Genomic DNA, 20,413 nt, shown 5'->3' with positions numbered 1-20,413 from the left:
GTCTGTGGACCTATTTGGGCGGTAAGCAAATTGGAGTGGGTCTAGGGTGTCAGGTAGGGTGGAGGTGATATGGTCCTTGACTAGTCTCTCAAAGCACTTCATGATGACGGAAGTGAGTGCTACGGGGCAGTCGTTTAGCTCAGTTACCTTAGCTTTCTTGGGAACAGGAACAATGGTGGCCCTCTTGAAGCATGTGGGAACAGCAGACTGGTATAGGGATTGATTGAATATGTCCGTAAACACACCGGCCAGCTGGTCTGCGCATGCTCTGAGGGCGCGGCTGGGGATGCCGTCTGGGCCTGCAGCCTTGCGAGGGTTAACACGTTTAAATGTCTTACTCACCTCGGCTGCAGTGAAGGAGAGTCCGCATGTTTTCGTTGCAGGCCGTGTCAGTGGCACTGTATTGTCCTCAAAGCGGGCAAAAAGTTATTTAGTGTGCCTGGGAGCAAGACATCCTGGTCCGTGACTGGGCTGGATTTCTTCTTGTAGTCCGTGATTGACTGTAGACCCTGCCACATGCCTCTTGTGTCTGAGCCATTGAATTGAGATTCTACTTTGTCTCTGTACTGACGCTTAGCTTGTTTGATAGCCTTGCGGAGGGAATAGCTGCACTGTTTGTATTCGGTCATGTTACCAGTCACCTTGCCCTGATTAAAAGCAGAGCAAGGAGTTACACATGGAGTAAACAATTAACAAGTCAATAACACAGTAGAAAAAAAAAGAAAAAAATAATCTATATACATTGTGTGCAAAAGGCATGAGGAGGTAGGCAAATAATTACAATTTTGCAGATTAATAACACTGGAGTGATAAATGATCAGATGGTCATGTACAGGGAGAGATATTGGTGTGCAAAAGAGCAGAAAAGTAAATAAATAAAAACAGTATGGGGATGAGGTAGGTAAAAATGGGTGGGCTATTTACCGATAGACTATGTACAGCTGCAGCGATCGGTTAACTGCTCAGATAGCAGATGTTTGAAGTTGGTGAGGGAGATAAAAGTCTCCAACTTCAGCGATTTTTGCAATTCGTTCCAGTCACAGGCAGCAGAGAACTGGAATGAAAGGCGGCCAAATGAGGTGTTGGCTTTAGGGATGATCAGTGAGATACACCTGCTGGCGCGCGTGCTACGGATGGGTGTTGCCATCGTGACCAGTGAACTGAGATAAGGCGGAGCTTTACCTAGCATGGACTTGTAGATGACCTGGAGCCAGTGGGTCTGGCGACGAATATGTAGCGAGGGCCAGCCGACTAGAGCATACAAGTCGCAGTGGTGGGTGGTATAAGGTGCTTTAGTGACAAAACGAATGGCACTGTGATAAACTGCATCCAGTTTGCTGAGTAGAGTGTTGGAAGCAATTTTGTAGATGACATCACCGAAGTCGAGGATCGGTAGGATAGTCAGTTTTACTAGGGTAAGTTTGGCGGCGTGAGTGAAGGAGGCTTTGTTGCGGAATAGAAAGCCGATTCTTGATTTGATTTTCGATTGGAGATGTTTCATATGAGTCTGGAAGGAGAGTTTACAGTCTAGCCAGACACCTAGGTACTTATAGATGTCCACATATTCAAGGTCGGAACCATCCAGGGTGGTGATGCTGGTCAGGCGTGTGGGTGCAGGCAGCGAACGGTTGAAAAGCATGCATTTGGTTTTACTAGCGTTTAAGAGCAGTTGGAGGCCACGGAAGGAGTGTTGTATGGCATTGAAGCTCGTTTGGAGGTTAGATAGCACAGTGTCCAAGGACGGGCCGGAAGTATATAGAATGGTGTCGTCTGCGTAGAGGTGGATCAGGGAATCGCCCGCAGCAAGAGCAACATCATTGATATATACAGAGAAAAGAGTCGGCCCGAGGATTGAACCCTGTGGCACCCCCATAGAGACTGCCAGAGGACCGGACAGCATGCCCTCCGATTTGACACACTGAACTCTGTCTGCAAAGTAATTGGTGAACCAGGCAAGGCAGTCATCCGAAAAACCGAGGCTACTGAGTCTGCCGATAAGAATATGGTGATTGACAGAGTCGAAAGCCTTGGCAAGGTCGATGAAAACGGCTGCACAGTACTGTCTTTTATCGATGGCGGTTATGATATCGTTTAGTACCTTGAGCGTGGCTGAGGTGCACCCGTGACCGGCTCGGAAACCAGATTGCACAGCGGAGAAGGTACGGTGGGATTCGAGATGGTCAGTGACCTGTTTGTTGAGTTGGCTTTTGAAGACCTTAGATAGGCAGGGCAGGATGGATATAGGTCTGTAACAGTTTGGGTCCAGGGTGTCTCCCCCTTTGAAGAGGGGGATGACTGCGGCAGCTTTCAATCCTTGGGATCTCAGACGATATGAAAGAGAGGTTGAACAGGCTGGTAATAGGGGTTGCGACAATGGCGGCGGATAGTTTCAGAAATAGAGGGTCCAGATTGTCACGCCCAGCTGATTTGTACGGGTCCAGGTTTTGCAGCTCTTTCAGAACATCTGCTATCTGGATTTGGGTAAAGGAGAACCTGGAGAGGCTTGGGCGAGTAGCTGCGGGGCGGAGCTGTTGGCCGAGGTTGGAGTAGCCAGGCGGAAGGCATGGCCAGCTGTTGAGAAATGCTTGTTGAAGTTTTCGATAATCATGGATTTATCGGTGGTGACCGTGTTACCTAGCCTCAGTGCAGTGGGCAGCTGGGAGGAGGTGCTCTTGTTCTCCATGGACTTCACAGTGTCCCAGAACTTTTTGGAGTTGGAGCTACAGGATGCAAACTTCTGCCTGAAAAAGCTGGCCTTAGCTTTCCTGACTGACTGCGTGTATTGGTTCCTGACTTCCCTGAACAGTTGCATATCGCGGGGACTATTCGATGCTATTGCAGTCCGCCACAGGATATTTTTGTGCTGGTCGAGGGCAGTCAGGTCTGGAGGTAACCAAGGGCTGTATCTGTTCTTAGTTCTGCAGTTTTTGAACGGAGCATGCCTATCTAAAATGGTGAGGAAGTTACTTTTAAAGAATGACCAGGCAACTGACGGGATGAGGTCAATGTCCTTCCAGGATACCCGGGCCAGGTCGATTAGAAAGGCCTGCTCACAGAAGTGTTTTAGGGAGCGTTTGACAGTGATGAGGGGTGGTCGTTTGACTGCGGCTCTGTAGCGGATACAGGCAATGAGGCAGTGATCGCTGAGATCCTGGTTGAAGACAGCGGAGGTGTATTTGGAGGGCCAGTTGGTCAGGATGACGTCTATGAGGGTGCCCTTGTTTACAGATTTAAGGTTGTACCTGGTGGGTTCCTTGATGATTTGTGTGAGATTGAGAGCATCTAGCTTAGATTGTAGGACTGCCGAGGTGTTAAGCATATCCCAGAGATGGACCTGGCCTGAGTGTGATGGCAACTACAGTTACATATACTTATGTTGGAGTTTACATATACTTATGTCTACATATACTTAGGTTGCAGTCATTAAAACTCGTTTTTCAACCACTCCACAAATGTCTTGTAAACAAACTGTAGTTTTGGCAAGTCGGTTAGGACATCTACTTTGTGCATGACACAAGCAATTTTTCCAACAATTGTTTACAGACAGATTATTTCACTTATAATCCACTGCTTCACAATTCCAGTTGGTCAGAGGTTTACATACACTAAGTTGACTGTGCCTTTAAACAGCTTGGAAAATCCCAGAAAAGGATGTCATGGCTTTAGAAGCTTCTGATAGGCTGATTGCATCATTTGAGTCAATTGGAGGTGTACCTATGGATGTATTTCAAGTCCTACCTTCAAACTCAGTGCATCTTTGCTTGACGTCATGGCTGATTTCTTTTGATTTTCCCAAGACCTCAGAAAAACCATTGTAGATCTCCACAAGTCTGGTTCATCCTTGGGAGCAATTTCCAAATGCCTGAAGGCACCACGTTCATCTGTACAAACAATAGTACGCAAGTATAAACACCATGGAACCACGCAGCCGTCATACCGCTCAGGAAGGAGATGCGTTCTGTCTCCTAGAGATGAATGTACTTCGATGCGAAAAGTGCAAATTAATCCCAGAAAAACAGCAAAGGACCTTGTGAAGATGCTGGAGGAAACGGGTACAAAATAAAAAAGCTAATATTTAAATGTATTCTCAGCTATGCCTCGCAAGTAGAACAACAACTGATTTATTTTGTTTATGTAGCTTGAGTTTTGAAATATAATGTGATCTGAGAAGAACCATACTGGCAGGCCAAGCATAGCCAATATGCTGTGGTAATGAATTAGGCCTACTGCACAGATGTCATCCCTACAGACCTGTTTTTATTAGGTTAATGATGCATAGGCTTACATTTTTTACTTCATGAGAGCGTAGATCTCGGCTTGCATTTTGACTCAGGTTGGTGACCACTGGGCTAAAGGGTGTCTCCGGGGTCAGCTAGTTGTTTATTTTATTTTTAAGTTGGAATCACACCAGGGAGGATCATGGGAGTTTATTTCTTCCTCTCTGTGCTGAGGTCCTGACCTCATCACCACACCTCTGCACTGACACACACACACCACTGAAATAACTGTTACAGCACCTCTCAACACCCATGGCCTGCTGTTTATTTGGCTTGTATTTACCTTTCCCTCTGAAGACACACACACGTGCACAGTCCATTTACTCGCCTTACATCTCTCCTCCCCTTGTTGATCCTACTACCTGTGTAATAAAATGTGTAATCATGTAGTATAATAACATGTGTATAATAATGTGGTAATGCCTGTCTCCGACAGGAGTTGATTCCAGAGTTCTACTACCTGCCGGAGATGTTTGGTAATAGTAATGGTTACCACCTGGGCCAGAGGGAGGACGGCAAGATGGTGTGTGATGTAGAGCTGCCTCCCTGGGCCAACAAGCCTGAGGACTTTGTCAGGATCAACCGGATGGTGAGGAGCTAAACACATCTCCTTCTCTCCTTATCTCCCATCCTCTGCTCTGTTCCTTTCCTCTCCTGCTTTTGTCACCCTTGTCTCCTCCTCTGTCCTCTCATTTTGTACCACCCTTTCCTTTCCTACTCTATCATCCCCTCCTCTTTCCTACCCCCCACCTCTCCCCTCTCCTCCTCCCTCTTCCCTCTCCCCCCTCCTCCCCCTCACTCTGTATGTCTGTGTGCACTGCTCGATACTAACACAATCTGCAGCTGACCCCGTTGATGTCACTAAAGGACGGGGCCAGTAAGTGTCCCCTATAATGTTACCTAATGCTGGACTCATCAATCATCATTTAGCTGCGTGTGTGTTTGTGTGTGTGTGTGGCTGTGTGCTGTTTGTGTGTGTGTGTGTCAACCCAGTATATCCCTGTTCTCCCTGCAGGCCCCTTTTGAGCAACACACACACACACACATACACACACACACACACACACACACACACACAGAGAGACACACAGAGACAGAATGTGAACTCTCTCTCCACCCTCTGCCAGCCTCTCAACCAGTCCAGCCTGGAGACATACAGCGTTTCACTTCTCATCACATTTCAAACCCACACATACAAACACACACACACACACACTCGTACACACACACACACACACTCACAATCACACACTATTATAGACATGAGATTATAGGGGGCGGGGGGTTCTATAGTTCTACAATGTTATTGGGGGTAGGATGTGGGGTATGGGGTAGGAACACACTTGACCTTTTCAGCAGGAGTGACAGAGCTGGGGGAGGGAGGTAGGGGTGGTGATGGGAAGGAGCTGGGGGGGGGTTAGCGGCGAGCAGAGGTGACCTTTCAGTAAGCTCAGCTCTCTTCTCCCCCTCTGCTCTCTCCTCTGCTCTCCTCCTCTACTGCATGGTCAGCTATATCTACATCAACCTAGCACACAGAGAGGTGGAGGGGTGGCACAGAGAGGAGGGGGAGGTGGAGTGGTGGCACAGAGAGGTGGGGGAGGTGGAGTGGTGGCACAGAGAGGTGGAGGGAAGTGGAGGGGTGGCACAGAGAGGAGGGGAGGTGGAGTGGTGGCACAGAGGTGGGAGGTGGAGGGGTGCCACGAAGAGGTGGAGGGGTGGCACAGAGAGGTGGAGGGAGGTGGAGGGGTGGCACAGAGAGGTGGAGGGAGGTGGAGGGGTGGCACAGAGAGGTGGAGGGAGGTGGAGTGGTGGCACAGAGAGGTGGAGGGAGGTGGAGTGGTGGCACAGAGAGGAGGAAGGTGGAGTGGTGGAGGGGTGGCACAGAGAGGAGGAAGTGGAGGGGTGGCACAGAGAGGTGGAGGGGTGGCACAGAGAGGTGGAGGGGTGGCACAGAGAGGAGGAAGGTGGAGTGGTGGAGGGGTGGCACAGAGAGGTGGAGGGTGGCACAGAGAGGAGGGAGGTGGAGGGGTGACACAGAGAGGAGGGGAGGTGGTGGTGGCACAGAGGGGTGGAGGGAGGTGGAGGGTGGCACAGAGTGGAGGGGGAGATGGAGTGGTGGCACAGATAGGTGGAGGGAGGTGGAGGGGTGGAACAGAGAGGTGGAGGGAGGTGGAGTGGTGGCACAGAGGGGTGGAGGGAGGTGGAGGGGTGGCACAGAGTGGAGGGAGGTGGAGGGGTGGCACAAAGAGGTGGAGGGAGGTGGAGGGGTGGAACAGAGAGGTGGAGGGAGGTGGAGGGTGGCACAAAGAGGTGGAGGGAGGTGGAGGGGTGGCACAGAGAGGATGGGGAGGTGGAGGGTGGCACAGAGGTGGAGGGGTGGCACAGAGAGGTGGAGGAGGTGGAGTGGTGGCACAGAGGGGGTGGAGGGAGGTGGAGGGGTGGCACAGAGTGGAGGGGGAGGTGGAGGGTGGCACAGAGAGATGGAGGGAGGTGGAGGGGTGGAACAGAGAGGTGGAGGGAGGTGGAGGGGTGGCACAGAGAGGTGGAGGGAGGTGGAGGGGTGGCACAGAGAGGAGGGAAGTGGAGGGGTGGCACAGAGGTGAAGGGAGATGGAGGGGTGGCACAGAGAGGAGGTGGAGGTGGAGGGTGGCACAGAGGTGGAGGGGTGGCACAGAGAGATGGAGGGAGGTGGAGGAGTGGCACAGAGAGGAGGAGGAAGGTGGAGTGGTGGCACAGAGAGGAGGGAGGTGGAGGGGTGGCACAAAGAGGTGGAGGGGTGCACAGAGAGGTGGAGGGAGGTGGAGGGGTGGCACAGAGAGGTGGAGGGAGGTGGAGGGGTGGCACAGAGAGGGGGGAGGTGGAGTGGTGGCACAGAGGTGGAGGGGTGGAGAGAGGAGGGGGAGGTGGAGTGGTGGCACAGAGAGGTGGAGGGGTGGCACAGAGGGGGGAGGTGGAGTGGTGGCACGGAGGTGGAGGGTGGTACAGAGAGGAGGGGGAGGTGGAGTGGTGGCACAGAGGTGGAGGGAGGTGGAGGGGTGGCACAGAGAGGTGGAGGGAGGTGGCGGGTGGCACAGAGAGGTGGAGGGGTGGCACAGAGAGGAGGGTGGGTGGAGGGGTGGCACAGAGAGGAGGGAAGGGAGGGGTGGCACAGAGAGGTGAAGGGAGATGGAGGGGTACAGAGAGGAGGGGGGTGGAGTGGTGGAACAGAGGTGGAGGGGTGGCACAGAGTGAGGAGGGAGGTGGACGTGGTGGCACAGAGAGGTGGAGGAAGGTGGAGTGGTGGCACAGAGAGGAGGGGGAGGTGGAGGGTGGCACAGAGAGGTGGAGGGGTGGCACAGAGAGGAGGAGGGAGGTGGAGGGGTGGCACAGAGAGGTGGAGGGAGGTGGAGTGGTGGCACAGAGAGGAGGGGGGGAGGTGGAGTGGTGGCACAGAGAGGTGGAGGGAGGTGGAGGGGTGGCACAGAGAGGAGGGAGGTGGAGGGGTGGCACAGAGAGGTGGAGGGGTGGCACAGAGAGGTGGAGGGGTGGCACAGAGAGGAGGAGTGGTGGCACAGAGGGTGGAGGGAGGTGGAGGGGTGGCACAGAGTGGAGGGAGGTGGAGTGGTGGCACAGAGAGGTGGAGGGAGGTGGAGGGTGGAACAGAGAGGTGGAGGGAGGTGGAGGGGTGGCACAGAGAGGAGGGAAGTGGAGGGGTGGCAAAGAGCTGAAGGGAGATGGAGGGGTGGCACAGAGAGGAGGAAGGTGGAGGGTGGAGGGTGGAACAGAGAGGTGGAGGGGTGGCACAGAGAGGAGGGGGAGGTAGAGGGTGGCACAGATAGGTGGAGGGAGGTGGAGTGGTGGCACAGAGAGGAGGAGGGAGGTGGAGTCGTGGCACAGAGAGGTGGAGGGGTGGCAGAGAGGAGGAGGTGGAGTGGTGGCACAGAGAGGTGGAGGGAGGTGGAGGGTGGAACAGAGAGGTGGAGGGAGGTGGAGTGGTGGCACAGAGAGGAGGGAGGTGGAGGGGTGGCACAAAGAGGTGGAGGGAGGTGGAGGGGTGGCACAGAGAGGATGGGGAGGTTTAGTGGTGGCACAGAGGTGGAGGGGTGGCACAGAGAGGAGGGGAGGTGGTGGTGGCACAGAGGGGTGGAGGGAGGTGGAGGGTGGCACAGAGTGGAGGGGGAGGTGGAGTGGTGGCACAGAGAGGTGGAGGGAGGTGGAGGGTGGAACAGAGAGGTGGAGGGAGGTGGAGGGGTGGCACAGAGAGGAGGGAAGTGGAGGGGTGGCACAGAGAGGTGAAGGGAGATGGAGGGTGGCACAGAGAGGAGGAAGGTGGAATGGTGGAGGGGTGGCACAGAGAGGTGGAGGGGTGGCACAGAGAGATGGAGGGAGGTGGAGGGGTGGCACAGAGAGGAGGAGGAGGTGGAGTGGTGGCACAGAGAGGAAGGGAGATGGAGGGGTTGCACAGAGAGGAGGAGGAAGGTGGAGTGATGGCACAGAGAGGAGGAGGGAGGTGGAGTGGTGGCACAGAGAGGTGGAGGGAGGTGGAGGGGTGGCACAGAGGTGGAGGGAGAGTGGAGGGGTGGCACAGAGAGGAGGGGTGGAGGTGGAGGGGTGGCACAGAGGTGGAGGGTGGCACAGAGAGGTGGAGGGAGGTGGAGTGGTGGCACAGAGGGTGGAGGGAGGTGGAGGGTGGCACAGAGAGGAGGGGGAGGTGGAGTGGTGGCACAGAGAGGTGGAGGGGTGGAGGGGTGGAACAGAGAGGTGGGGAGATGGAGGGTGGCACAGAGGTGGAAGGTGAGGTGGAGGGGTGGCACAGAGAGATGGAGGGGTGGCACAGGTGGAACAGAGAGGTGGAGGGGTGGCACAGAGAGGAGGAGGAAGGTGGAGTGGTGGCACAGATAGGTGGAGGGAGGTGGAGGGTGGCACAGAGAGGAGGGGGAGGTGGAGTGGTGGCACAGAGAGGTGGAGGGGTGGCACAGAGAGGAGGAAGGTGGAGTGGTGGAGGGGTGGCACAGAGAGGAGGGAAGTGGAGGGGTGGCACAGAGAGGTGAAGGGAGATGGAGGGGTGGCACAGAGAGGAGGAAGGTGGAGTGGTGGCACAGAGAGGTGGAGGGGTGGCACAGAGAGATGGAGGGAGGTGGAGGGGTGGCACAGAGAGGAGGAGGAAGGTGGAGTGGTGGCACAGAGAGGAGGGAGGTGGAGGGGTGGCACAAAGAGGTGGAGGGGTGGCACAGAGAGGTGGAGGGAGGTGGAGGGGTGGCACAGAGAGGTGGAGGGAGGTGGAGGGGTGGCACAGAGAGGTGGAGGGAGGTGGAGGGGTGGCACAGAGAGGTGGAGGGAGGTGGAGTGGTGGCACAGAGAGATGGAGGGAGGTGGAGTGGTGGCACAGAGAGGAGGGGGAGTTGGAGTGGTGGCACAGAGAGGTGGAGGGAGGTGGAGGGGTGGCACAGAGAGGAGGGAAGTGGAGGGGTGGCACAGAGAGGTGGAGGGGTGGCACAGAGAGGTGGAGGGGTGGCACAGAGAGGTGGAGGGGTGGCACAGAGAGGTGGAATCCTTGGATGGATACCTAGAGAATCATCATCTTCACTCTCCGTCACTGTCCTCACTCATCCTGCTCTCAGATCTTATTATGGCATTCTTCATTTTCTGCTTCCCTTTTACGTTACCTTTTATTCTCTCTCTTTCTCTCTCCTTCCCTCTCCCACCCTCCCTCCACCCCTCCTCCCTCCAGTTCCCATCTTTGCATGTGCCAGATTCAATCGTGGTGACATGCCCCATGGCTAGTTCAGCTCCCTCTGTGTTCAGCTCTGTCTGTGCGCTCTAGCTAGCTCCACTCTGTTGATAGAGGCTGTTATTGTCCTGTGGGAGGGAGAGTGTAAAGTCCTGCAGCATGTCTTTATGCGTATCTGCTGCTAGAGTTGTAGTGTGTGACCACTGGGTCGACAATAAGAACAATAATAACATAAGCACTATAAGTCTACCAACAGTAAAACTGTCTACCCTAGTGATATAACACAACAGTTACACTGTCTACCATAGTGATATAACACAACAGTAATGCTGTCTACCATAGTGATGTAACATAACTGTAACACTGTCTACCATAGTGATATAACACAACAGTGATGCTGTCTACCATAGTGATATAACACAACAGTAATGCTGTCTACCATAGTGATGTAACATAACTGTAACACTGTCTACCATCGTGATATAACACAACAGTAATGCTGTCTACCATAGTGATGTAACATAACAGTAATGCTGTCTACCATAGTGATATAACATAACAGTAATGCTGTCTACCATAGTGATATAACACAACAGTAATGCTGTCTACCATAGTGATGTAACATAACAGTAATGCTGTCTACCATAGTGATGTAACAAACTGTAACATTGTCTACCATAGTGATATAACACAACAGTAATGCCGTCTACCATAGTGATATAACACAACAGTAATGCTGTCTACCATAGTGATGTAACAAAACTGTAACATTGTCTACCATAGTGATATAACACAACAGTAATGCCGTCTACCATAGTGATATAACACAACAGTAATGCTGTCTACCATAGTGATATAACACAACAGTAATGCCGTCTACCATAGTGATATAACACAACAGTAATGCTGTCTACCATAGTGATGTAACACAACAGTAATGCTGTCTACCATAGTGATGTAACACAACAGTAATGCTGTCTACCATAGTGATATAACACAACTGTAATGCTGTCTACCATAGTGATGTAACACAACAGTAATGCTGTCTACCATAGTGATATAACACAACAGTAATGCTGTCTACCATAGTGATATAACACAACAGTAATGCTGTCTACCATAGTGATATAACACAACAGTTATGCTGTCTACCATAGTGATATAACACAACAGTAATGCCGTCTACCATAGTGATATAACACAACAGTAATGCTGTCTACCATAGTGATATAACACAACAGTAATGCTGTCTACCATAGTGATGTAACACAACAGTAATGCTGTCTACCATAGTGATATAACACAACAGTAATGCTGTCTACCATAGTGATATAACACAACAGTAATGCTGTCTACCATAGTGATGTAACACAACAGTAATGCTGTCTACCATAGTGATATAACACAACAGTAATGCTGTCTACCATAGTGATATAACACAACAGTAATGCTGTCTACCATAGTGATGTAACACAACAGTAATGCTGTCTACCATAGTGATATAACACAACAGTAATGCTGTCTACCATAGTGATATAACACAACAGTAATGCTGTCTACCATAGTGATATAACACAACAGTAATGCTGTCTACCATAGGGATATAACACAACAGTAATGCTGTCTACCATAGTGATGTAACACAACAGTAATGCTGTCTACCATAGTGATATAACATAACAGTAATGCTGTCTACCATAGCTATGTAACATAACAGTAATGCTGTCTACCATAGTGATGTAACACAACAGTAATGCTGTCTACCATAGTGATATAACACAACAGTAATGCTGTCTACCATAGTGATATAACACAACAGTAATGCTGTCTACCATAGTGATGTAACACAACAGTAATGCTGTCTACCATAGTGATGTAACACAACAGTAATGCTGTCTACCATAGTGATATAACACAACAGTAATGCTGTCTACCATAGTGATATAACACAACAGTAATGCTGTCTACCATAGTGATGTAACACAACAGTGATGCTGTCTACCATAGTGATATAACACAACAGTAATGCTGTCTACCATAGTGATATAACACAACAGTAATGCTGTCTACCATAGTGATATAACACAACAGTGATGCTGTCTACCATAGTGATATAACACAACAGTAATGCTGTCTACCATAGTGATATAACACAACAGTAATGCTGTCTACCATAGTGATATAACACAACAGTAATGCTGTCTACCATAGTGATATAACACAACAGTAATGCTGTCTACCATAGTGATGTAACACAACAGTAATGCTGTCTACCATAGTGATGTAACACAACAGTAATGCTGTCTACCATAGTGATATAACACAACAGTAATGCCGTCTACCATAGTGATATAACACAACAGTAATGCTGTCTACAATAGTGATGTAACACAACAGTGATGCTGTCTACCATAGTGATATAACACAACAGTAATGCTGTCTACCATAGTGATATAACACAACAGTAATGCTGTCTACCATAGTGATATAACACAACAGTGATGCTGTCTACCATAGTGATATAACACAACAGTAATGCTGTCTACCATAGTGATATAACACAACAGTAATGCTGTCTACCATAGTGATATAACACAACAGTAATGCTGTCTACCATAGTGATATAACACAACAGTAATGCTGTCTACCATAGTGATGTAACTCAACAGTAATGCTGTCTACCATAGTGATATAACACAACAGTAATGCTGTCTACCATAGTGATATAACACAACAGTGATGCTGTCTACCATAGTGATATAACACAACAGTAATGCTGTCTACCATAGTGATGTAACACAACAGTAATGTGTCTACCATAGTGATATAACACAACAGTGATGCTGTCTACCATAGTGATATAACACAACAGTAATGCTGTCTACCATAGTGATGTAACACAACAGTAATGCTGTCTACCATAGTGATATAACACAACAGTGATGCTGTCTACCATAGTGATGTAACACAACAGTGATGCTGTCTACCATAGTGATATAACACAACAGTGATGCTGTCTACCATAGTGATATAACACAACAGTAATGCTGTCTACCATAGTGATATAACACAACAGTAATGCTGTCTACCATAGTGATATAACACAACAGTGATGCTGTCTACCATAGTGATATAACACAACAGTAATGCTGTCTACCATAGTGATATAACACAACAGTAATGCTGTCTACCATAGTGATATAACACAACAGTAATGCTCTTTTACAGCAACTAGTGCAGTGGGGTTTATGTGTTGAGCAGTGCAATGATGTTGTATGTACAGTAACATTGACTGTGTGTGTAGTGTAACTTGTGTTGGGTTGCGTGGTGTGTGTTATTGTTTCCGATGTGTGTATTGCTGTGTGTTTACTGTGTGTGTTTTTATGCTGCTGGCTGCCTTTATCCCCTACTCACCCTGCATGTGTTGTGTTGTGTGTGTACTGTGTGTTTACTGTGTGTGTTTTCATGCTACCGGGTGCCTTTATCCTCTACTCACCCTGCATGTGTTGTGTTGTGTGTGTTATGTGTACTGTGTGTTTACTGTGTGTGTTTTCATGCTACTGCCTTTATCCTCTACTCACCCTGCATGTGTTGTGTTGTGTGTGTTATGTGTACTGTGTGTTTACTGTGTGTGTTTTCATGCTACCGGGTGCCTTTATCCCCTACTCACCCTGCATGTGTTGTGTGTGTTATGTGTACTGTGTGTTTACTGTGTGTGTTTTCATGCTACCGGGTGCCTTTATCCCCCCTCACCCTGCATGTGTTGTGTGTGTTATGTGTACTGTGTGTTTACTGTGTGTGTTTTCATGCTACCGGGTGCCTTTATCCCTCTACTCACCCTGCATGTGTTGTGTTGTGTGTGTTATGTGTACTGTGTGTTTACTGTGTGTGTTTTCATGCTACCGGGTGCCTTTATCCTCTACTCACCCTGCATGTGTTGTGTTGTGTGTGTTATGTGTACTGTGTGTTTACTGTGTGTGTTTTCATGCTACCGGGTGCCTTTATCCTCTACTCACCCTGCATGTGTTGTATTGTGTGTGTTATGTGTACTGTGTGTTTACTGTGTGTGTTTTCATGCTACCGGGTGCCTTTATCCTCTACTCACCCTGCATGTGTTGTGTTGTGTGTGTTATGTGTACTGTGTGTTTACTGTGTGTGTTTTCATGCTACCGGGTGCCTTTATCCTCTACTCACCCTGCATGTGTTGTGTTGTGTGTGTTATGTGTACTGTGTGTTTACTGTGTGTGTTTTTATGCTACCGGGTGCCTTTATCCTCTACTCACCCTGCATGTGTTGTGTTGTGTGTGTTATGTGTACTGTGTGTTTACTGTGTGTGTTTTCATGCTACCGGGTGCCTTTATCCTCTACTCACCCTGCATGTGTTGTGTTGTGTGTGTACTGTGTGTTTACTGTGTGTGTTTTCATGCTACCGGGTGCCTTTATCCTCTACTCACCCTGCATGTGTTGTGTTGTGTGTGTTATGTGTACTGTGTGTTTACTGTGTGTGTTTTCATGCTACCGGGTGCCATTCCCCTCTAACCCCGCTGCCTGTGTCTGTGTTTTCTGACAGGCCCTGGAAAGTGAGTTTGTGTCGTGTCAGCTGCATCAGTGGGTTGACCTTATTTTCGGCTACAAGCAGCGCGGGCCTGAGGCGGTGCGCGCCCTCAATGTCTTTCACCAGCTGACCTACGAGGGTTCCGTCAGCCTGGACAGCATCACTGACCCCGCCCTCAGAGAGGTACACCATAACACGATACGCACGTCACTGTCACCATGGACACCAAACACCCCCTCACCCCACCATCCCATCTACCCAGCTCCAGCATAGACAGATACTGCAGCTTCTGTCTATCCAGGTTCAGTTCAGTTCATTTATTTGGTATTTCACTGGAATGTGTCTCGCATTAAAGATATTAAACCATAAACATTTACAGACAACATGATATAGATGACAACAACTGCATAAAACACATACAGAGTACACACAGATATGGGTTTACAGTATAGTTGTTGCAAATACATGATCAATACAGTACAAAGTTAAGGGTATTTTGATTTTCTATCTCTCATTCACTCCATTTACTATTGACATTATTCTATTTTGCCCCTATACTACTGCAGACCCACTCACACACTCACTCACTCACTCACTCACTCACTCACTCACTCACTCACTCACTCACATTCACACCCAGGTCAATGAATGTTAGTCTGAAGTGTTGTTTGATATACATCATCAAGGGCTCATCTAGTGAATAGACATGGGAGTGAATCCTCTCATTTACATTTAATTAATTGACTAGATCTGAGCTGTTCTCTGAGCAGGAGGAAGCTGTGAATAGCTTAATTGCAGAGAGAGAGAGGGGAGGAGGTCTCAGAGGGAGAGGGTGAGGAAGAGAGAGAGTGGAAGAGGGAGAGGAAGGGAGAGAAGAAGGGAGAGATAGAGGGAGGTAGAGAGAGATAAGTGGAGGTTGAGGTAGAGAGAGAGAGAGGTAGAGAGAGATAAGGGGAGGTTGAGGTAGAGAGAGAGGGAGGTAGAGCGGTCGAGAGGAGGAGGAGGAGGGGAGCTGAGACTACACCAGTAACAGCTGGCGTGCAGCAGCAGTGTGGTGTTTCCAGTATGATCTCCTCTCCCTGTGATATCCACCATCTGCCGTCTGCAAAACAACTCATTTATATCCCGTCACTTCCCGGGCCGCCTTTATCTATCAAGTGACCACTATGCAAATCACTCAGCTGCCTAATTACCAAACAATATGGACAACGGCTTTGGTTTTCATTATTTCCTCTCAGGCTTTTTCAGACAATGGCAATTATTGGAGTCATCCGGCTGTGAGGTTTTGGAAGCTGTCTGTCTGTCTGCCACCCTGCGAGGCGATAGTGTTGGGATGGGAGCTGACCGTGTAGCTTCATACTGCCTAATGGTGGTGGCCAGTTGATGCTGTGTCCTTTCTATCATGTGTCTGTGTGTTGGAGGGAGGACTTAGCTCAGCTAAATGCAACAGATATGATAAATACTAAAGAAGGTATGCCTGAATACCTTGATGCATTCGTCAGATCCTCTTATTTTTACTCCATAGCAGGTGAATTCATTACTGTCTGTCATTAACTCAGAAACAGGAACCTAAGGTCAAGTCAGCAAAATAACAAGTGAGTCTGTGAGAGATGATATGTAGCGGAAGGAGGAAAGAGTTCAATGCTTCAGATAAGCACTACAATTAGAGATAAACATCAAATCTGCATCCCAAATGGCACTCTATTCCCTACACAGTGCAGTACTTTTGACCAGAGCCCTATGGGAAAAGGCTGCTTTTTGGCACGCACAACAAGTATCGATTTGCCTGATAATGGTGGAAGTAGTGGCAGCCATGTGTGGAGCTGCTCCCAGTCAAAGGATCCCAACATGGTTTTCTTTTAGCTGACCCAGCCAGCCTGTCAGTTAGTCAGCCAGCCAGTCAGTCAGCCATTCTGAGTGGATGTGCTTATAGGCTCCAAAACATTCTGGGATGTGTTGATTGGCTCCAGAACATTTTAGGATGTGTTGATTGGCTTCAGGCAGATTCTGGTTCATACCTGTCTGGCAGGTGCAACCGCAGCGCTGACATTAACCGCTACAATTATGGCATTAAAATGTCAAGGAATTAGAAAGTCACATTGAAAGATAATCATTCATCTGACTAGGTGTCACATTAGACTAGCTGATGGCTGCTGCTGTTACATGCGTTCGGGCTGTCCGGGCCGCCCTGGACGTGGTTGGCTAAGACAGGTGTCCGGGCCGTGGTTGGCTGAGGGCACAGTGACAGGTCTACTGGGCACGCTGCTGGAACAGCAGTCCTACTGCAGCCTTGATGTCGATCCTGACAGCCTTCTCATATGGAAAACATGACAGCAGCCCCCTGATACAGACCCTGCTGTGTCACTCAGACACAAACAGACAAATTATTCATCAGTGAGGCTGTTCTCCTGCAGACAGCCAGTCACACAGCCTCCAGTTAGAAGGCCCATTACTGCCTATTGAAGGGACAAACAACATGGGGGGATGTGTGCTAGCCCAATGAAGGTGTTCTCCTAATGACAGAAGCTTTGAAGCTGCTTTCATTAATGCTTACTGCAGTCACCTAGCCATAGTAGCAGCTCTGGCATGCTAGTGTTTAAATAGTTTACCTCAACTATAAGAAGATCCCTTGATAAGCTATACATAACTTAAAAGACACAGATTCCTGGTGATGGTAGCTGTGGTTGTGACAACATTGTTAGAGACAAGCCGGTGTACTTCTACATACGGTAGTTCACATGTCAACTCAGAGACGGTCATTCCCAGAGACCCTTCAGGCTAACTTCTGTCTGTGGTGAAAGGGTTACCTACAGCCAGTCCACACGGGCTCATCTCAAAGTCACTAACATTGTTCCAATGACAATGGGGAATGTTAACTCCATGAACGCGTTAACTTCATAACCTCACAACAAGGTTTTAATAGTGTATGAAAGGATGGAATTCAAAATCATATATTTTGGCTTTGTGTGGGTGCTTGTAGTGCCTTGGATAATGTTTGTTCTTAAATGTTTCTTATAGATCCTTTAGAATTGAATTATGTGATAATTAAGAACTACATACAGTCATCACACTTCCAGAGCAAAAGTTTGATCTCAACTACACAGAAAAACACAATCTATGAGTATGACCCAACCGTGTTGATTTGGTGTATGGAGAATTCATTCTATGTGGGTGTTAAGGTGTTGATGAACAGGTGTTAGTTAGTTCCCACTTCCCAGGTACGATGAGTCAGTACCATACCACGTACTATACCTGTCTGTCTGTCTGTCTGTCTGTCCATCACCCCCCGGCCAGGTGATGGCTGCTGATATACCTGTGTGTTCATCCAGGCAGGTTGGTTGTTGCTGGGAGCTATATCAGCAGATAGTTACACAATACGTGTGACTTATCAGCCAAAAGACAGGCAGGGCCTTAAAGCAGGCGGGTCGTAAATGAATGAACTCTCTGTTAAGTCTTCAGGATGGCTGTTTGAGATGCACGTGACTTTGTGACACACTGACCGCCAAGAGTATTAGAGCTATTAGCATGCTGTTGTGATGGTCGGGAGAAAACATGCTCTTCAGATCACCTTCAATCACTCTGCTCTCTCTCTCGCTCTCTCTCTCACTCTCTCTCTCAATGCTCTTTTTCTCTCCCTTTCTCTCTGCGCTTTCTGCTGCTTGCTTCTTTCTTTGCCTGTAGAAATAGAGCACCTTGTACACAGCCAAGGTTCTCCTGGAGAACCAAAAGAAGGAATTCTTCTGTATATTTTTCTGGAATAGAATGAATGGTCAGAAGAAAGGCTGATGTTTTCCACATGGCCCTCTGGTTCTTTCAGATCTCTGGCTCAGATTTCATTATGTGAACAGACTGGTGACCCTCACCCCAGCCCTCACCTAAAATAGCTATAATGGGACTAGGTTATTACTTGACTGACTGCATAGTAAAGAGCCACTGACTGATAATGGTTGCCAAATGTGTTCGCCGCCCAACGACTCACGGGAAACATTCACTGGCATTCCACGATGTTCAACTGACCAGGGGTCCTCACCTATCTGGTGCTATGCATGATGGGAAGTGACCCAGGGATTATGGCTAGACGGTCCTGGCTAAGAATCACCTTCTACCCAGAACACACTGCTTCCACTGTGGCATGTGGTTGCCAATGGAAGCTGTAGATACTGAGTGGTGTGTACTGTCTAGTACTGTGTGTGATTTGTGTGTGCCTGCATGTGTGTGTGTTTGCTCTCTGCCTTTGTTCCAGGCACAATAACATGGATGTGGGGACTGCTGCAGTCCTAGCATCATGTCAATCCAGGTTAGCGTTAGTGTGGAGGGTCCCGGGATGGGGATGGGAATGGTTAACTGAAGCATGTTAATAGGGAAAGGGTTGTCTCTTCCATACTAACACTTGGATGACTCTGCAGGCTGAGGGGGGAGGAAAGGGGGAGGAAGGGGGAGGGGGAGCACCCAGGCGGATTGGGAGTGCACCCCTCTCCTGCCTCTACGACCACCCTTCTCGGAGGCATGGCTGAGTTGGGATTTGCTTGCATTGTCAAGTAACGCATTGACCCATCACTTTGATGAATATTGATAGTGACAGCAGGCCTCTCTCTCTTTCTCTCTTCTTCCTCTCTCTCTCATCTTTCTCCTCTCTGTCTCCCCCTCTCTCTATTATTTCTCTCCTCCCCTCTCCTCCCCCTTTCTCTGTCTCTCTCTCTGCCCTCTCCCTCTCCCCTGCTCTCCCCCTCTCTCTTCCTCTCTCCCCCTCTCTCTCCCCCGCCTTCCTGCTCACTCGCTCTCCCTCCCCCTCTCTCTCTCTCTCTCCCCCTTGCTCTCTCTATCCTCCCTCCCTCTCTCCCTCTCTCTCCCTCTCTCTCTCCCCTGCCTTCCTGTTCGCTCTCCATCTCTCGCCCCCCCTCTCTCCCTCGCCTTCCTGCTCGTTCGCTCTCTCTCTCTCTCTCTCCCTTGCTCTCTCTATTTTCCCTCTCTCCTCTCCCTATCTCCCTCCCTTTCCGTCTCTCCTCTCTCCTCAGGCGATGGAGAAGCAGATTCTGATTGTTGGACAGACTCCGTCTCAGTTGCTCATCGAGCCACATCCTCCTCGCAGCTCGGCCATGCACCTGGTGAGACACACGGCATGCTGGAAAAATTATCTCCACTGCGTCTCTGTCTATCTGTGTGCGTGTGTATCCATGCAAGTGTGTCTGTGTATGTGTGTGTGCGCGTTTGTGCTTTCGTGTGTGTGTGAATGTGTTTGAATGTCTTTGGTTTGTGTGGCAGTCCCATCTCTCCATGGTGGGAGAGAGAATATTTTGCCAATAGGTTTCTCTATGCTCTCTTCTCTACCATGTCCTCCACTCCTTGTACCCACTCCCCATTTCAATTCCCCAGTCCCCATTGCTTCCAACATATTTCCAATGGCTCCATTGAATGAGGAGTTGATGTGTCTATTGTGTAGAGCAGAGGGAAGAGTGCCCCCTACTGACCCAGTTCTACCACAGCCGTCTGACGTGTCTGACGTGTTGTGGGTTTAGTCCTTTTTGCTATCCCCATACAGTCAACTAAACTGAGCGCCACATTTTTGTAGTGCAAAAGTAGTGCAAAGTACAAAAATGACCTACATTATTTAGCATTAGGAAAATGTTGTCCCGACTTTGCTTGCAAGTGAAGATACATGCAAATGGATGGACAACCCTTGTCCCTGATGTTTCATGTACTATAAACAACAATTCCATCTCATGTTTCTAACCCCTGTCTGTCTCTGTATTTGTGTATGTGTGTCTGCCTACATGTCTGTCTGTCTGACTGACCATCAGACTGTCGGGGGGGTCCTCTTCCCCCTTCTCTTCCCCCTCCTCCCTCCCCTCTTCCTCCTCCCTCCTGTCCTCC

General features: G+C 49.2%; 1 protein-coding gene across 1 annotated transcript in view; it reads left to right on the top strand.

Moving 5' to 3' along the window:
* LOC112266105 (neurobeachin a) overlaps window positions 1-20,413 on the top strand; it is a 255,505-nt gene that overhangs the window by 221,304 nt on the left and 13,788 nt on the right. Inside the window, exons 44-46 of the mRNA XM_042296092.1 lie at window positions 4,714-4,866; window positions 14,558-14,725; window positions 19,558-19,647. Of these exons, the coding sequence (XP_042152026.1) occupies window positions 4,714-4,866; window positions 14,558-14,725; window positions 19,558-19,647 (411 nt within the window). The remainder of the gene's footprint in view (window positions 1-4,713; window positions 4,867-14,557; window positions 14,726-19,557; window positions 19,648-20,413) is intronic.

Source organism: Oncorhynchus tshawytscha, linkage group LG13, assembly GCF_018296145.1.
Source record: "Oncorhynchus tshawytscha isolate Ot180627B linkage group LG13, Otsh_v2.0, whole genome shotgun sequence".
NCBI lineage: Eukaryota > Metazoa > Chordata > Actinopteri > Salmoniformes > Salmonidae > Oncorhynchus > Oncorhynchus tshawytscha.
The sequence above is the reverse complement of the archived record's forward strand: the minus strand, read 5'-3'. Positions and strand labels throughout refer to the sequence as shown.